The sequence below is a fragment of the Trachymyrmex septentrionalis genome, unplaced genomic scaffold (assembly GCF_001594115.1).
Source record: "Trachymyrmex septentrionalis isolate Tsep2-gDNA-1 unplaced genomic scaffold, Tsep1.0 scaffold40, whole genome shotgun sequence".
Lineage (NCBI taxonomy): Eukaryota > Metazoa > Arthropoda > Insecta > Hymenoptera > Formicidae > Trachymyrmex > Trachymyrmex septentrionalis.
In genome coordinates this window covers 3,313,246-3,330,400 of record NW_017305569.1, presented here as the reverse complement: position 1 = coordinate 3,330,400, position 17,155 = coordinate 3,313,246, and the positions used below count along the sequence as shown (strand labels likewise).

The following is a 17,155-nucleotide window of genomic DNA, read 5'->3' as shown; positions in this document are numbered from 1 at the left end:
GAGAGAGAGAGAGAGAGAGAGAGAGAGAGAGAGAGAGAGAGAGAGATGGGGATGCACAGACGCGCCGATGCTGCTGCGCGCTCTGGGTGCAGTTAATTTCAACCACCCGCGCGCCGGGCGCAGGGGGTTGTTCGAGTGGGTGGTTACGCGGATAGGCCGAGGAGCGAAAAAGGGGGTGGCGACGGTTTCGAGGGGGTTAGAATCGCGGGTGCCGGGGGGAGAGAGGGGGGAGGAGGGGGTGGACGGTGCTAGAACGGCGAGATGTATACCGGATGGTAAAAGGGGGTGAAGTGGGGCACGGAAGTGGCGAACGAGAGGCAGGAACGGACTAGGGGGTTAAGGGACGGGGCATGAGGGGGAGGGGAGAGGTGGGGGGCGGGTTGACGTGCTCCCGGCATGTCGATATCCCTGGAAATTTAATCATGCCGTTCCACTATGAACATCGCACGCCGCGCCACTCGACGAGCGCTATATGGATGACGCCTCGGTCCCGTGGAACGTTATACCGGCGAATTTGCATGTTTAATGTGGTATCGGTTGCTTGCGCGCCGCACCCGCGCTTGTTCTCTCACCGGCGCGACATTAAATATAGCGCTTCTCCGTTCGCCGACGTCAGCACCTCATTCAAGGGGCGCGCTTTTATCGTTCTCGATGACAAGATCCTTGTCACCGGTAAATCTTACGCCAGCTCTATGGATAACAACTCGCTAGTACGATGTGATCAAAGGTAGTATAGATGTTATTATCATTAATTCATTAACTGTATCATAATAATATAAGTATAATAAAAGTATTTCAGATATTATAATCGTGTTCAATTCATTATTGAAGTGTACTTGACCTCTTTTAATTTAATTATGTCTCACGCCTGAAACTTTATTACCCAAAAATAATTCTTTTCATAGCATTTTTATTCTAATATACGCTGTCCCTTTAAATAAAAAAGACGACCACACCCATTGATAAAAAGTCCAAATACTGTTCTATGTAATAATTACCCAATTAACCCGCACCCCAATCCGGAAGATATTCTTAAGAATCGCAAACAATGATACAATCGTGCGATTAACACAACTACAAATCGCTTTTACGTGTCGGTTCTACGTGCCGTGTAAACATGCTTTTTACCGCGTGTGGTCCGATATGCTGGGACAGGGCGGTACATTGTCGTCGCTAACGAGCCATAAAGACGAAGAGGGACGAGAAGGGACCGGGCTGAGGCCCCTCGTATAAGGGGGGACTGGGAGGAGAGGGGTAGATGGTCCTCCGACCATGTCGCGAAGTTTAAACAGCTTAGAGGGATGTTGCGGCGCCCCGATGCTTAGGGCGCCAAGTCAGCCGGAAACCTCTAATAGCCCCGTCTGTCTGCGCAGAAAGGAGAAAGAGAAAGGGAAAGAGAGAAGGGACGTCGTAGGGATGAAGTTCACAGGCGTACTATGAATGCGGCCGCAAAGGTGCCCGTACAGGTTGTATCTCTACGAGTATACGATAACCGCACCCTCGAGGCGAGGGAACCGCGTTCGACCAGGTATTCGCGTCGTCGCAGCCGCAACTGAATTTATAATATATATTTGAGAAGGGGAAAAGACAAGGACAGTGCGCACTCGTGCCTGGGATAATTATTAATCGCGTTACAAACACGGTGCCAACCAATGTGTTTGTTAAAAATACGCGGACATTTTAACCCAGTCAGCAATATTTCCTAAGTGTTTTTCTTCTGTAGAACAATTCTGCATAAATAATCATGCGCGCCGTTCCCGGAAGAAACAATGAAATTACGTGTAAAACTAAGTAATGAGATGGTTTATTTAAGATCTTCTCAAGTAAAATTAAAATATATCACAAAAGGCAGGTGTGATAAAAAAAATGTTTAAGAGTTTATAATTATAATGGAATATTAAAGAATTAATGCGCGCTTAGTTACACGTAGATTTAATTTTCCCGAGCAAATTTAATCATTAGACAGAAATCATTAGTAAATACATAATGCCGGGATTCTGATGTGTCTGTGTTTACATGCAACCAAACATAGTAAAGTAATGGATGACCTCGACGATTCAATTAATCATCCCAATTATTGCGAGTGTTCTAATGGATATCGTATTACGGAGTTTTTCACAAGGCTTTAATTTCCTTCGCAACGAATATTGTTTGATGCGTATGACGCATAATATAGACGTATGTATATTTCTCTGAAGTATATTTTTTCTCTAAAGGCTCACATGTAACGTTAAATGATTTTTGTATCTGTTGAAATCTCACTTAAAAAGCCATACATATTTTGCGTACATTATTGTATTATAAAATTAAATCTAAATAAAATTTAATCTAAAATACATTTCTTAAAATTATTTAATAATAGCCCAATGCTTGAAATTTTTCTTATTTAGATAAATATTGCAAAATAAAAGTGATCACAAAAACAACTGTTAGAAAAAAAATTGCCCATTCGCGATAGACGTCTCAAATGTGTAGCCGAATATTCGGCTGAAATAAAAACATTCAATGAAAAGATCAAAAAGTACACAGAATGCACTCGTTCTTCTCTTTTTTCCTTTTGCTTCGGCCCATCGACTTTACTTTATACCAACAACGGACAGGTTGTGTTTATTGTGAAAACAGGACACTATCACGCGTGTGTAGATAAGACCACATACACACCGCGAATTGATCATCCTGACAGAGGGTTGATGATTTCGATAATGTCTTCTGAAATCACACATCGACGTCGAAAAAAAATCGAGAATCGTTGATTTGACACTTGAAACACTGAGAATGATATAGTTTTAAAAAAATGCGCTCAATTAATTAAGCAAATGTACTGAATTTTCTATAATCATTATTTATACTAAAATAATAACGTTACTGGAATAATAATTACGGTACTTGAAAATAATATAATAATTATATGTTCAAAATTATTTCGAAAAGAACACGCATTATTTCTGGAAGGATTCAACAGTGCAGTCAAGTTCGATATAGCATGAGATATTTATAGGCTTGATGAACTATCACGTATCATCATTGTTTTTATCAGACCGGACAATATCGCACGCAACTGACGTTATCAAAACTCACGGCTCGTCAAGCCACCCTGCGACGTTCTGAAAATATTCCGCCGCCCCTCTCAAAGACATTCTGCCAGTGTTTTCTCATCGAAGAGACTCGTGGCCACTTGCCAGTCTGTCACTTCGCTCGTCAACCCCTTGCAACGACAGTGCACTTGACTCGTCGCACCCCCCGTCGCGTCTCCTCTCCCCCGTCACCCCCCCTCCCTTCCGCTAGTCCCTCCGAAAACGTTCGCCTAACTGCGAAGGTAACGCGAAGTAACGCTCCGACCCCTCGTAGCCTATTCCGGGTTGCCGGCTCGCGCACGAACAATATTTGCAGAGCTCTTATTCTCAACCCCCGTAAGCGGCGGCGCTTCGACCCCCGCTCGCCCGAACCACCCGTTTCTCTTTCCACCCTCGTGTGCACCAGCAACCACCTACCTACCTACCTAATAATGATTTTACGTTACGCCACGCCGTTCCCCGGGGAATCCGACGGTGCCGCACCCTTATTGCACATGGCCCGTGCTCGGTACATGGGGTACGTAGGCAGCCGAAGGGGGGGGAGGGGGGGGGTTGAAAAGAGAAAGAGGGCTGATTATCATTAGCAACGGAGTCCCAGAACACCCTCGTCGCTGCCTGACGCACGTACGCACGCAGTCGGCACGGCGCTCGAGGTCGTGGGAGCAGCGAGATTTGTTCGTGCGTATGATAAAAAAAAGAGATAGAGAAATCGCATCGGAGTGAAAACAGTACTCCGAATCGATCTAGTGAGCGTGTATACGAGCTACAACAGAAGCGTGTAGCTTATCAGAGAAACGACGAAACAGATTTCAAGCTGGATTTATGTTTCGCTCTCTAATAAATTTCATTACAAATTAACGTACAAAATAATATACACTTTAGAAAATCAAAATACTTTCAGTAGTATAACATAATTATAATTGAAATAAAAAGTAATTATTATCCAATATCTTTAGTAACACGTGCTTCACGTAACAATTTGATAAACTGGTTCTGAATTTTCAAATCACGATAGAATGTACGAAAGTACGTACGCATGTAGAGAATGATCGAAAGTACGTTTATTAAATAAAGAAGGTTAAAAAAATAAACAAAACAACTGCCCCTCAACCTTTACCGCCGAAAGAGCTGTCTCTCGAGAACGAAAGATTCCTCCGGAAAAAGGACTCGGACTTATCCTCATTTCACGGCGCAATTGCTGCGACTGTGAACGTCATTGGTCGGCGCTCTCACGACGCCTTTGAATTTTTCATTCTCCTGAATAATGAATTAAATGTTTCATAGCGACCCTCCGCATTGGGACGCAGCGGTGCGTATAGGTGGTACACAATCGAGCATAATACGAGGATCCGTGGGTGATCCCGTAGGTTGTTAGAAAAGTTTCCGGAAGTGACCATGGTTTTGTATCCTGCTACATTAAGTCCTTTGGTCGTTTGGGGGAGGAGGGGGGCCGTAGAATGAGCATCGTAGGGACGGAGGGCATCGGAGTGACGGCAGGATGGAGTGGCGTGGGGGAGGACAAGGTGATAATTTGATAAGACATCGGGAGGGGTTGCCATGGAGACGATACAAAACCCAGAGCCTCAACTGGAACCCTCCAGGCGGCCTTCTCTCCTTCGTTGTTCTCTGCCTCCCCCCCCCTCTCTCTCTCTCTCTCTCTTTCCATCCCCAAGAAACCTTCCTTCAAGACTCCGCTCCATCAACCGGGAGACACCAAAGTGTCAAGTGTCCTGCCGCCACCGCTTTGCGACTCCCTCAACTTTTTTATTCCGACCTCCCCACACACACGTTCGACGCGTCCGACATTGATGCGTACTGTCGAAGATAAATACGCAAAGATACAAGAAAAAAACAACAGTTGCTGTACGAAGATTTAATAATTAAGATTAAATTTTTTTTTTAATAATAAAAGATTTAATAGTTTGAAATTGCTCTTTAGATGTAAATGGCATTTTAGCAAGATCATCTCATTTCTTTCCCTCCCACGATACCCTGTATATGAAAAATATAATTCTAATTCTCCAAAGGTAGTTCTCATTATAAATGCCAAAGAAAAATATTATTAGCTAATTTAATAGCTACATGATTTTTCAATTTTAATTTCAATCAAAGAAACATTTTTATCATTTAAATACAACCAGTAGTCAAAATACCAACTTCGTAAAATAAGATTACGCACTTGTACAGACACTACATTGCGTCACGGCAAAGTTCCATTCCAAGATTAGGAAGGCTATGATACCACCCCAAATCGTGGGAGCAAGGAACGTGAACGTTAAATACAGAAGGGACGGGGGAGACCCCCGAAAGAGACATTACGATTATTACCGAGTGAAACTCGCAATGTGGGACTCGGCATCCTTGAAATGCATTGGCCACATGTGCTATATTCAACTGGATCCTCTCACAAGGACTCGGTCCAGACGGTTGGCTGCATTATTTATCGCACGAACTTGCCGGACTAATTGATCCCTTACGTCCCCTCGATAACGGTACCCATCGGAATCACGAGTACGATTTCCGTATAACATTCGCGAAAGTTAACGAGCTGTCCAAAAGATGAGATAATTGCGTTCCAAGCGAATTCAATCCGACTAATTTTAGTATTTCCATTCAATTGGATGGAAAGCGACGTAAGAACCAATGGAATATAGTTTATGTTCATGTTCGTGTGTGGAACATGTAGTAAATAAAATTATTAGACTTAATAGAGAAATTCATAAGTTTATTAATAAAATCGTTGAAATCGTTTACGGAAATTAATATCGACAGTAATATAGTATTTTCATAAGATATATTTTTATCGGAGGTATAGCTAATAATTTGTATAAATATTAAAGCACACTAATTTTTTTGAGTTTATCATATATTTTCTAATTGTACGAGATAGATATAAATAATTATTGAAAGAAATTGTTATATGAGAAATCAATATTTCTAAACTTAATTTTAGAATAAAAAAATTTGTAGATTATACTTACCGGTGTGAATATACGTGTGCTTCTTCATATCGCTCTTTTGGTGGAATCGTTTGCCACAAAACTGACAAGGGTACGGTCTTGTGTCCGAGTGGATTAGAAGGTGAGTGCTGAGCGTGCTGGATCTCTTGAAGGCTTTACCGCATTGCTTGCATTCGAACACTTTCTCTGCGGAGTGCACAGCCCTGTGCTGCGTAAGACTAATTTCGTGGCCGAAGGTTTTGTTGCACAACTCACAGGCGAATGGTCGCTTACCGTTGTGTGACCGCCTCGCATGAACCTACGTAAACCAATATATTTTATATGTCATTTGCGAATTTTCATATAAACATTATCAGGCACCAAGATCCGCTTTGAGCGAAAATAGAATTCTTTCTCTTATTTCATTTATTTATATTTTTCGGTTCAAATTTCACTTGTAATTTCAATATATCTTATTATAGCTAGCAATTTAAGGTAATTCAATTTATATATATATATATATATATATAAGTTTGATGTAATTTTTTATCACTTATTTGTTGTGTCATAGGTTGTGTGTTGGTGTTTCGAATTTTATACTTGCATCAAGTTTAAAATAATGCCTTCATAAATACGAGTGAGGTAATTTCTCTTAATAACATATTATTTTACGTAGTGTAAAAATAAAAAGACATTGTTTTTGATATATTGAAAATTATTGCAAAATATAGAAATTAATTATCGCGACGATAAAGAACGGACGGGATCAGCAGGAAATCAGAAATAAATCAAAACAAGTAGGTCTGGAAAAAAGCACGCGTCGAATGCGCACATGTACCTCGAGCCCATGCGGCGTGCTGAACATCTTGTCGCACTTGACACAGCTGTAGACATCGCCGAGCGGATGAGGATGGTGCAACCCGTGTGCCGTGTGAGTCGAATGCAGTCCCGGGTGAGCCGGATGAACGCCGCGCAACAACGGGTGCAGGTGCGGCGGCAGAAGATGATGCGGTAGCAGCTGGGGATGCAGGTACGAGAGAGGATGATGTGGATGGGGTGGCAGGAGACCGCTCTGAAGGTGCAACGGTGGGTACAGGATCGACGAGCCGGGTGGTGGTGGATGGGCGCCCATGGAAGCGGATTCTCGATGCGGGGATGCATTCTGCAAGTGTGCGGAAGGTGGATCCGGCCTCAGGAGTGCCGACACACTGAAACTGTCGCCGGATTTCTTCGGCGGATGCGATATGGGCGACGTCGCGACGCTAACTGGCGATGGCGATGGCGTTGACGACGATCGTGGCGGACTTGAGGTACCTTCGTGATCATCCTCGTCACCAACCTCCTCAACGTCCACATCGACTTCCTCTTCACCGACATCGACGTCCACCTCGGCGTCCCGACCATCGGGCGGAGGAGAATCCGGGCAAGGAGATTGAGACGGGGAGGGACTCCTTGTCGCCGGCGAGCCCACCAGACGACCAACTCCGAAAGATAACCGTTCTATAATACACCATTCAATGATAATTAAATATAATATTGCATTGAATTATGTCTAATTTTTTGTAATTGTTCGTTTGTCTGATTAATTTTTTATTTCTACATTTTAAAAATTATATCAAGCTCAGTTGCGCCAAAGAAATCGATGATCGTCTCGTATGGATTTTTCGCATCTCCAAGTAGACATGATATTTTGTAGTCGATAAACCAGAGTTCATATACCAGTCACGAGAGCAAGATGGCCAATGACTGGACGGACGGTAGCTACGTCACGTATGAGATACGCGAAGGACGCTAGGTGCAGGGGAATCCGAAAAAAGAAGGCCACGGAAAAAAGAAGGCCACGGATAAATACGGTTTCTTCTGGCGGAAGGACCCGGTCGGAATGAGATTTGAGTCACGTACTGGGCCTTTTTTTCCTAGCATGCTGGTGCAAGGGTGTTTAAGGGACGGACAGGGCACGAGAGGTCGTGACAGGGTCTCATGTTGCGCTAACGAGGTATCGCGAGGAAAGAACCGAATAGTGAGGTGCCGAGAGCGAAATGTATTTCCGCGACGTTTCGTGTGAAGCAGTGTCCTTAATGAAATCCCTGGCGCACCCTTTCGGAATATTTCATCCGACGCACAGAGTGCCATGTGTGAGTCATGATTAACTCTTTACGCGTTACAGCGTGAAATGGCATCATACTTAAGTAATAAAACGACGGAAAATATTTTATGCTTAACAGGAATTTCGATATTCTAACTATACCTTCGCTTAACATAATAGTTGTAGAAAGAGAGAGAGAGAGAGAGAGAGAGAGAGAGAGAGAGAATAGTACAAAAATATATTATTATTACATCATGTCCTACTGTTAATGATTGTGCGATTATCTAACAGATAATACATACAAGTATATGTCATGTAATTACGGCTCTAACATCCCATGGCTGATTAATATATAACGAGAAAATTAAACATTTATTATTATTGAAATATTAAATTAATATTTTCACGATGACAGTTGCAAATTGCATCGGATCGCAATTTTGGTATCGCTTGTCAATCGGAATTTACTGTATTCTCTGATTATCAAACCGATGATTTCCGACGCAGCTTTGATTTGTACGTCGCATCATTTTATCTGTCGATCGGTTCAAACGAAATATGATTCAATCATAAATTTTGATGTATTTGTTAGATTAAACGTGTAGAATGTATTTATTTTGTTATCATTATTTGACGAGTACTTTCGGAGAAATCTAGATTTGATTTCAAGATATGATTAACGCAGATATGAATAATTCATTTAAATTGCATCATTTTAGGTAATTTACGTATTAAATATAAAAAAAGGTATAAAATATTTCAAAAAATATCATGCACTGAAAAAAACTAAACTTTTTATAAATATTTATGTACTTGAATAATTCTAAGTAAATATTTACTAAATGTAAACATATTTGATATAAAAATTATTAATTTGATTTAACTATTATTTATTTTTATTGAGTAAATATTTATTTACTCTGAGTAAATGTTTAGAAATATGTATACAGAAATATATATGTATAAAGTGTATATGCATAAAGAGAAATATGTATTAAGATTTAATAAATCATTTTTTAATTTGTACTCTGTAATTTATACTGTAAATTAAATACAATTAATTTTGAAAAATTTCTAATGGTTAAATTGTAATAAAAAGGTTATGTAAATTATTTTAAAGTATTGTATATTCTCTAAAATTAATTAAGAAGAAATAGATTCCGATTGCAAAATCCTACAAACAGAGGCAGACAGTGCGAAATTTTTAACATAAAATCGTTACAATTTAAAGTTGAATTATGTTTGATTATTATCCAGAAATGTGGGACTTGTCTAATAATCAAAGTTCGCTGTGATTTACGGTGTCGGATGAATCGGAAATCGGGCACGTGTGCATCTCATCTCGTTACGAGAGAAATAAGGGCGGAGATCTCGAGAATGTATCTCACAGCCCCCTCTCGATGCTCGGCATTCGGCAATTTCGGCTTCGGATCACTCATATTGCGTCTCTCGCACACACCCGGTATATTATATTTATAATCCGTACGCGCGACACGCGGTCACGTGCCAGCTCGTATGATGCACCGCGGTGTCGGCTAATCGCATTTAAAGCTCTCCGCGAGCCTCATCCTTGGGGTCGATTATTATCGTGTCTCCTGGTGGCTTTGCAATCGAATCAAAATACGACTCGAGTCAGAGTGGCCTAATGTAATGAGAAACGCGCCTCGCGCCTGCGGGGATCTGTCCGAGAAAACAGATAGGTACTTTACTGCACCGGTCAAAAGCACAAAGGAAAAAACAAGGAGGGGCTAAATGAAATTACTAATATTACATCCAAATTTTTTCTTGGTTCTATAACATATATTCGAAGCAATATAATATCCTAAATTCAAAATTTGCACATTTGTGTGCGCATGTGTGTATGTGTTTGTATAAGTCGCAAGAGAATATTTATATACATTATTTTATTATAATATAAATGAACAGATCAGATTAAAAGCAATGCTTCGTAATTTTGAACATTAATTTAACTATTGAAATATGCCAAAATTATGGGCCGGTAAATTTAAATTACTAAATATTTTTCTATTTTAATTAAATTTTTATTAGTCGCGTAAGATTGCCATAAGCCTAAGTTATTTTGTTAAATGACATATTTTCGTGCGACTAACTAAGGCTTAAAACATTTTCAAAGACATGGGTTTTAAAATTTAATCACGACGAATTTAATACTGTGGATACTATAAGTATAAATACATTATAAAACTTAATTTTATTAAATATTTTTTTAAGAACTAAGGTTTTGTGATAATTATGAAAACAATTCTATTACATCGCTTTCGGTTCATTATCAGGAAAATAGAGGGAGCTCGAGATAAAAATGGATAAAAAAGAAGGAGGAAGCTCGGACAGATGTGTCTCGCAGCATGATAGGAAGAAGTGCTTACGCAAATGCTACGTCTGGGTCGACTGGAATGCATTAAAAACTGGCGATGCAAACTGCAACGTAAGAAAAACGGTTGACGACCATCCAGATGGGCTTAACTTTGGTCCGGGTTTGAATCGGGATCTGCGAATCTAGGCGTGTTTACGCACACACATGCATCTGGCACTGTCTCGAGATGCATGTCACGTGATCTGTAGTGGCTTTCAGCCTCTCGATACAGTGAATGAAACTTCTTGAATCGACTTCAAGATCGTTTTGCCCGGACGCGGACGGTTCTACCACTGATGCGCGTTCGCTATATTCGCGTAAAGTGCTCGGAGTTGCTTACGGGATGAGCAAGACAAAGTTTCCAGAATGTCGACGTACAAACCCGGTGGTGAGCGAGCCAAAGTAAGAACTTGTCAATTTGTTCATTAAATATTATACGTAACTTGAGTTATCGTATAAAATAAAATGATTTTACTTAAGAGAAATGATCCTATTTCTTGTTAAAGCGATACTTAATAAATATTCATATGTATATTTTTGCAAACACCTTTTTTAAACTGTATTTTATAAACTGCAAACCGATTCGATTTATAGGACTTGAAACAAAATCGCCAAAATCGTTAAAATATAATAAAATAACATGTGTTGATTAAGGCAAGACAAAATTGAGACTGTTGATATAGTCAAATATTACAAATATCAAATATTACTCGAATATTATATATGCATTCGTGTAATATGACCAACACGTGTTATTTTATTCTATTCTAACTAATGATATGTTTTTACAATGTTTCTTACACGAATGCATATATTATTCTTATAATATTTGACACTTGTTTTTAATCGCTTCTTTCACTCATCTAACGAATTTTTAATAAAAAGTACAATGAAATTCATGCACCTCACTTGAGATTATCCAAGTGGCTACCTATGGTTGTATAAGGGAAGTGTCAGAGATTTGAAGAACTATCGCTGATGATGACTCAAAAAAAAGTCGAAACGTTCGAATTGAAATATATATTCAAATAAATACTACACAAAACAGTATAATTTAATTACTCTCCAACAATTGTGTTATACTGTCATTTGCATCAATTTCATTACTAAAAAAAATATGTATTAAGATTTAGTAAATTTTTTCAGTCTACTAATTTGATCATCAAGATATGTAGAAATATTTATCGCAATAGCCAGCAACCAGCGAGAAAACATCTTTTTTTTTTAAATATGGAAACAATTATAAGTAGAAATTGGATCGGTAAGAATAAGTCAATTAAGAGAAATAATTCTATTTTTTCAATTGAAGTGAATCTCAACAGTATGATGCTTAAGAATATTTGTATATAAATTTTTGCAAATACGTTTTTCAGTTTTATGAAACTGCGCACAGATTCAATATGTGTCATTTCAACATGTCGCCCGAAGAGTCGAGATTGTCAGGATACGAATTTTTCAGATTTAATTATTAATTGAAGTGATACTTTTTTGCAATAAGTTCTTCTCAGGTTTTTAAGATACTTATATTCGTTTAGTATCATTGTTAATTGATCAATTTAATTTGAACATTAATATTTTAACTTTAGTTTGCGATTGCATTGTAAGGCCGATAAATTGAATCGGCGCGCAGATTATAATAAGTTTAGTTTACAAAAAAATTGCACATAAATTAAGTATCAAGATTTACTTCGATCGAATGAAAAAAAATTATATTATTAAAAATATTAACACATGTATTTATCATTAAAATAGATCGCAATCTGTCATCTTCTGTCTAAATCAATTCGAGTTAAAATCTTTTCTTTTAAATTTTTTCATAAGTACACCCTGATATTTTGCTTCTTATGATAGGATTAACTTTAAACTTCCACTGACGGCTGGATGAAAAATCCGTTTTTGAAAACCCACATCGTCCTGTCACTCGGCTCTATTGACATCGCTTGCGCGGCAAAGGTCACGCGTATCTTTTTCCATGAATCGTCAGCACGGAAGGGGTTTGAAGGGTATAACAGTTCTAATAGCGGCAGATCACTACGCAGTAAACGACTGACGGACGACAGAAGATTAAAGTTGGCCGTTAACTCGATCTAATTGTTCCTCCCGACTTGGCCTTCCTTTATTAATCCACGTCCACAACCATCTTCGGTATCGTCATCCCCTCAAGAGTCGTCTTATCAATTCGCAAGAAACATTTATACACTGAAATCGTCGATCGAGTTTACTCATTAAAGATATCTCACATATTAATCAAGAATATAAATAAAAATTTTACTTCCTATCTATTCAACGTCAAACGGAAATAATATACGTACTTACAAATTCTAAAGTTATATTTTCTTAACTTTTAGTACACATGATTGTATCATTCCTGCATATTTCTTTTCTTCAAAAAACTAGGAGCATCAAGTAATTAATTACAATATTTATATACAATTTTTTTTTAAATGCACAATCTTACAAATACTTCCTCAAGCTTAAAAGTATTGTATATATAAGAATCACTTAATAATTTTTGCATATTTGTTAAAGCAATAAAAGTTAATCCGAGATATGAATGACCATTATGTGTAGAATTAAACAACCGAAAAGTCATTTATACTAAAAGGTTAATATTTAGGCAGCGCGCTACTAATATAGGTACATATTTTTATGCTATAAAATTATTTCTATTATCAATATGTAATATCTGCATTTCAAAATCATTCAATTAAAAATTTTAGAAGGAAATAAATACTAAAGTTCATTTGCTTGTAAAAATGCTAAAAAAAATATTTATCTCGTTATTTACTATACTTCAAGATTGTTGAGGATTTTCATTATATCAGCACAATATTCTAACAAATCATAGAATAAATTTCCGCTTACTTGTCTTAAAATAGCTTCTTTCTACGATTTTCTAGATCTGTTGCACGTTCTATAATAAAGATAGCAGTGATAGTCTATATAAATAATAATATGATATTGCTCAAGCAGCACTATGTTTGCGCGACGCAAATCTTGGCAGAGCGGCGGCGACGTAAACGCGATAAAAGTAGTAACGCGGTTGATCTTATCATGTCTGAGAATGAACGGGGCAGATGAATGGCCACGTGCACGCGCGCGGAAGAAGTAGGAAGAGAGTATGCACGGACATTTAACATGACAAGATGTTACTAATTCAGGGTAGGTACAAGCACAAAGGAGCCGACGGACCGAATCCCTGTACCCGCGCCTCTAATCCGCTCCAATTGGGCCGGCAGGAGTTAGAAAGGCCCATGTCTGTGCGTGGTATGACGCGTGCTACCATTTATCCCAATCGTCGACGACGACCGGTCGTTCTTAATGATCGGTAAATAAAAACCTGCCGTCATCCGGGCTGAAGAGGAAGCCATCATCACTACGAGGCGAAAGGTCGACTCTACACCCGCCCTTCTACACCTTCCGAAGAGAAGTAGAAAGCAACGGCAAATGTAAGTACAGCGACGATTGTGTGTTTAAAGCGCCGACTCCGCGTCGTAAGCGCAGTTTCTTCAAACATTTAACGCGAACAGAATTAATAATATTTATTATAAAAATGTATATACGTGGTATCCATAATAAATCTGCAGCAAACGATGTGAGGTAATAAACAACAATAATCAGTAACAAGTAAACTCGCGCAAAATGACATGTACAATACATAATTTGATACTCGATACATTTTAATTTAAAATGTAATCATAACATTAACTTTTGATAAAAGATTTCTTTGTTAATGAAAAGCATTATTATTAGGACAAAGTCCAAATTATTTTTATAAATGCTTTTTCTATTGTTTTTCATTTCTATATAGGAATATCATATGAAAATAATATGAAATATATGATACAGTAAAATATAAAAATTTAGAACTTTTTCAGTAAGTCAAGAGTACACTACTGCATTGTGATGTTAAAAAATCCTTTTATCGTGGTATAATTTAATTGTAATTATACGAACTTCTGATAAAGCGAATTATTGGCTCTTCTATGATGCACTTACCCGAGTGACTCTTTGGTAAAGGTGGCAGATTCGTAACTTCCGTGGCATTCCCAAAAGGTGCCCACAGTCTCGGAAACATTAAACGAACATTGCATCCTCCTAAAAAAAGACAATTACATAATACTAAAACAGTTAAACAAATATAATTTATTAATCTCTTGTATTAAAAATTAATCTAGACGTACAGTAATATGTAAAACATTTTACATGTATAACATTTAATATGTATCAAACATTAATTTTTATATTACATGTTTGTAATAATAAAGACGTTTTCTATCAAATATGTTTTATGATAAATTCTTATTTTATTTTATATTAAAAATATAATGTAAAATGTTAAAATGATCCAACAAAAACATCTGCTATTCAATTAAATCGATTACGATTTGATATTGAAAGACAGTCTACGTAAAATCCCATGTGAAAAAATAGTGATGCAAATCACTATTGTGAATCAATTGGGTATTTTTCTCGATCGTTTATGCATCGTTACCCCGTCAGCTACTAACGCTGCAATGACATCTCAAGTCCTGACAAATTTAGTATTCCTAGTTCGTAGGAAAGATCAACCCCTCGACAAGAGCGTCTTTATTAGAAAGGAGGAGAAACCCTCCTCCTATTTATCAACCTTGCCTTGGCCATTACTCGCTCTCTTTCTCCCCGAAACCTGCATTCCTATCCCCGAACATTCGCCATCCATCCTGGTTGGTTTCTTTGATCGTTCCGGTGGAGGATTAAAGTTCGAAGACTTCACGCCAATTCGCCATCCCGATGATTAATTAAACAAGCCAAATCCTCGTTCGTTGCTTGGAGTACGGAATGTCAAAAACTATGCGGTATATCGAATTAATATCGGCACGATTATACTGTCGTACTAAGAGATTTATATATTAAAGATGACACAATTTATTCAACAATTTTTTCACGCAGATCACCAATGAGTAGAATGTAAGCGAATTGAATGTAAAACAATTAAAATTGTTAAAATTGATAGTTTAATATTACATCTATAAAATTCATATATAAAGTTATTATGACGTTTTAAGTTACAAATATAGATAAAAACATACAAAACACATTTGCTTTATTGCTCAATAATCTGAAGATTAACAATTTCTAATATCGTAACAATGTAAAAAAGAAGTCTGTAACTAATGGCAATGAGAAATAAATCGCGATTGTCAAGAAAAGTTGCAGTTCGACCGATCATAAATGATCATACTGTAATCCTTGTTGATTTTCTTACACAGGTCTGATAAAATCCGAGCTTTACAATGAGTGTAGAACCTATCTAATCATTCAATTTAATTGAGCTAAATCAAATCTATTTTTTCTACATCGATATCATATTGTACATGCGTCAATCTCTTCATTTTATTGTTGAATAAAGACAAAAATCTAATCAGAAATAAAATGCAAAATAAAACTTTGTTAATAGTGATAAATAAGATAAGACAAAGTATGACATACGTTAGAATTTTTTTCGATAATAACAAATATTTGCACTGTAATTACATTTATTATAAGTGTAGTCTAAAGTATGTCTTTAAATTAAGGTAAAATTTATCTAAATTACGATAGTATTAAATTTATTGATATTAAGAAATGTGATGTTAGAAATAAAGTATGCCAATAATTCAAATAAAATATATCAATAATAACGTTATTCTCTACAAAAAAATTAAAATTAATAATCCAAAAAGAGAAAAGAAAAGGCTGTTAGTAATGAAAATTTGGCAACATATTTCTATATTCTTAATTATAGTAAATATTTGCGAAACAATAAATTTATTGTTATATCCGATATGATGTATCATTTCCGTAACTCTCGGTAATCGCTGCAAGATCTATCAATAACGAGATATCGATTGTTCAGTTATACCAAGAATCGACCAAAAAAAGCGAGAGAAATCTGTAATCCGGGCAATATAGAGGACCGATTGGGATAATCTGAGATAGCACGAAGAGAGATTAGACACTCCACGCCGCAAAGGCTGTCTCATTCTTGCCAGGATTATCAGAAATAAATCATATGTTTCTATACAGCGAGCGCATACCGCACGCTTGAGATAAGGTGGTCTGGTGTAATATATTGATACGCGTGTATACACAATGCAGGTAACGCGTGTTTGTCAGCCAGCGAGAACATCGGTGATATTGTGCCGTTTGCTCGCGCGACTACGTTTATCTCGCATAGTCTCGCACACGTTTCGCGTTATCGGTCTGTCATAAATCTATAAAACGGTAAGGCCAATGTGATTTGCCGTCGAAATTATCGATTGACAGATTGGAAAAATCCAAAGAATTTAGAGGCGGTCTGTTAGGACCAAGAATATCGTTTCGCGTTGAAAGCTTTGGGTCGCAAGATTTTTCCAAACGAGGAATGAAAAAAATATATGCAATAGGATATACATTATAATTAAAAATATACTTTACACAATTGAATTCTCTAATCAGTATACAAAGAACAAAAGATTGAGGTACTTAAATGAGTGGAAGTCCAAACACGCGTTTACACAGATATTAGACACGTTTTTTGAATAATTAACGTTTTCCTAAGCTTACTGTTGAAAGAAATAAGAATTCAAATGTTACAAAGGAATATAAATATCTTTTTTTCCTTTCAATCATAAGGAACAATAATTCTGTAGAAAAACAAATAAGTAAAAATGTCCTCATA

General features: G+C 37.4%; 1 protein-coding gene across 1 annotated transcript in view; it reads right to left on the bottom strand.

Moving 5' to 3' along the window:
• LOC108751050 (zinc finger protein 358-like) overlaps window positions 1–17,155 on the bottom strand; it is a 28,393-nt gene that overhangs the window by 8,721 nt on the left and 2,517 nt on the right. The window contains exons 2-4 of the mRNA XM_018490989.1: window positions 14,473–14,571; window positions 6,852–7,513; window positions 6,056–6,332 (exon numbers count right to left, since the gene is read on the bottom strand). Of these exons, the coding sequence (XP_018346491.1) occupies window positions 6,056–6,332; window positions 6,852–7,513; window positions 14,473–14,571 (1,038 nt within the window). The remainder of the gene's footprint in view (window positions 1–6,055; window positions 6,333–6,851; window positions 7,514–14,472; window positions 14,572–17,155) is intronic.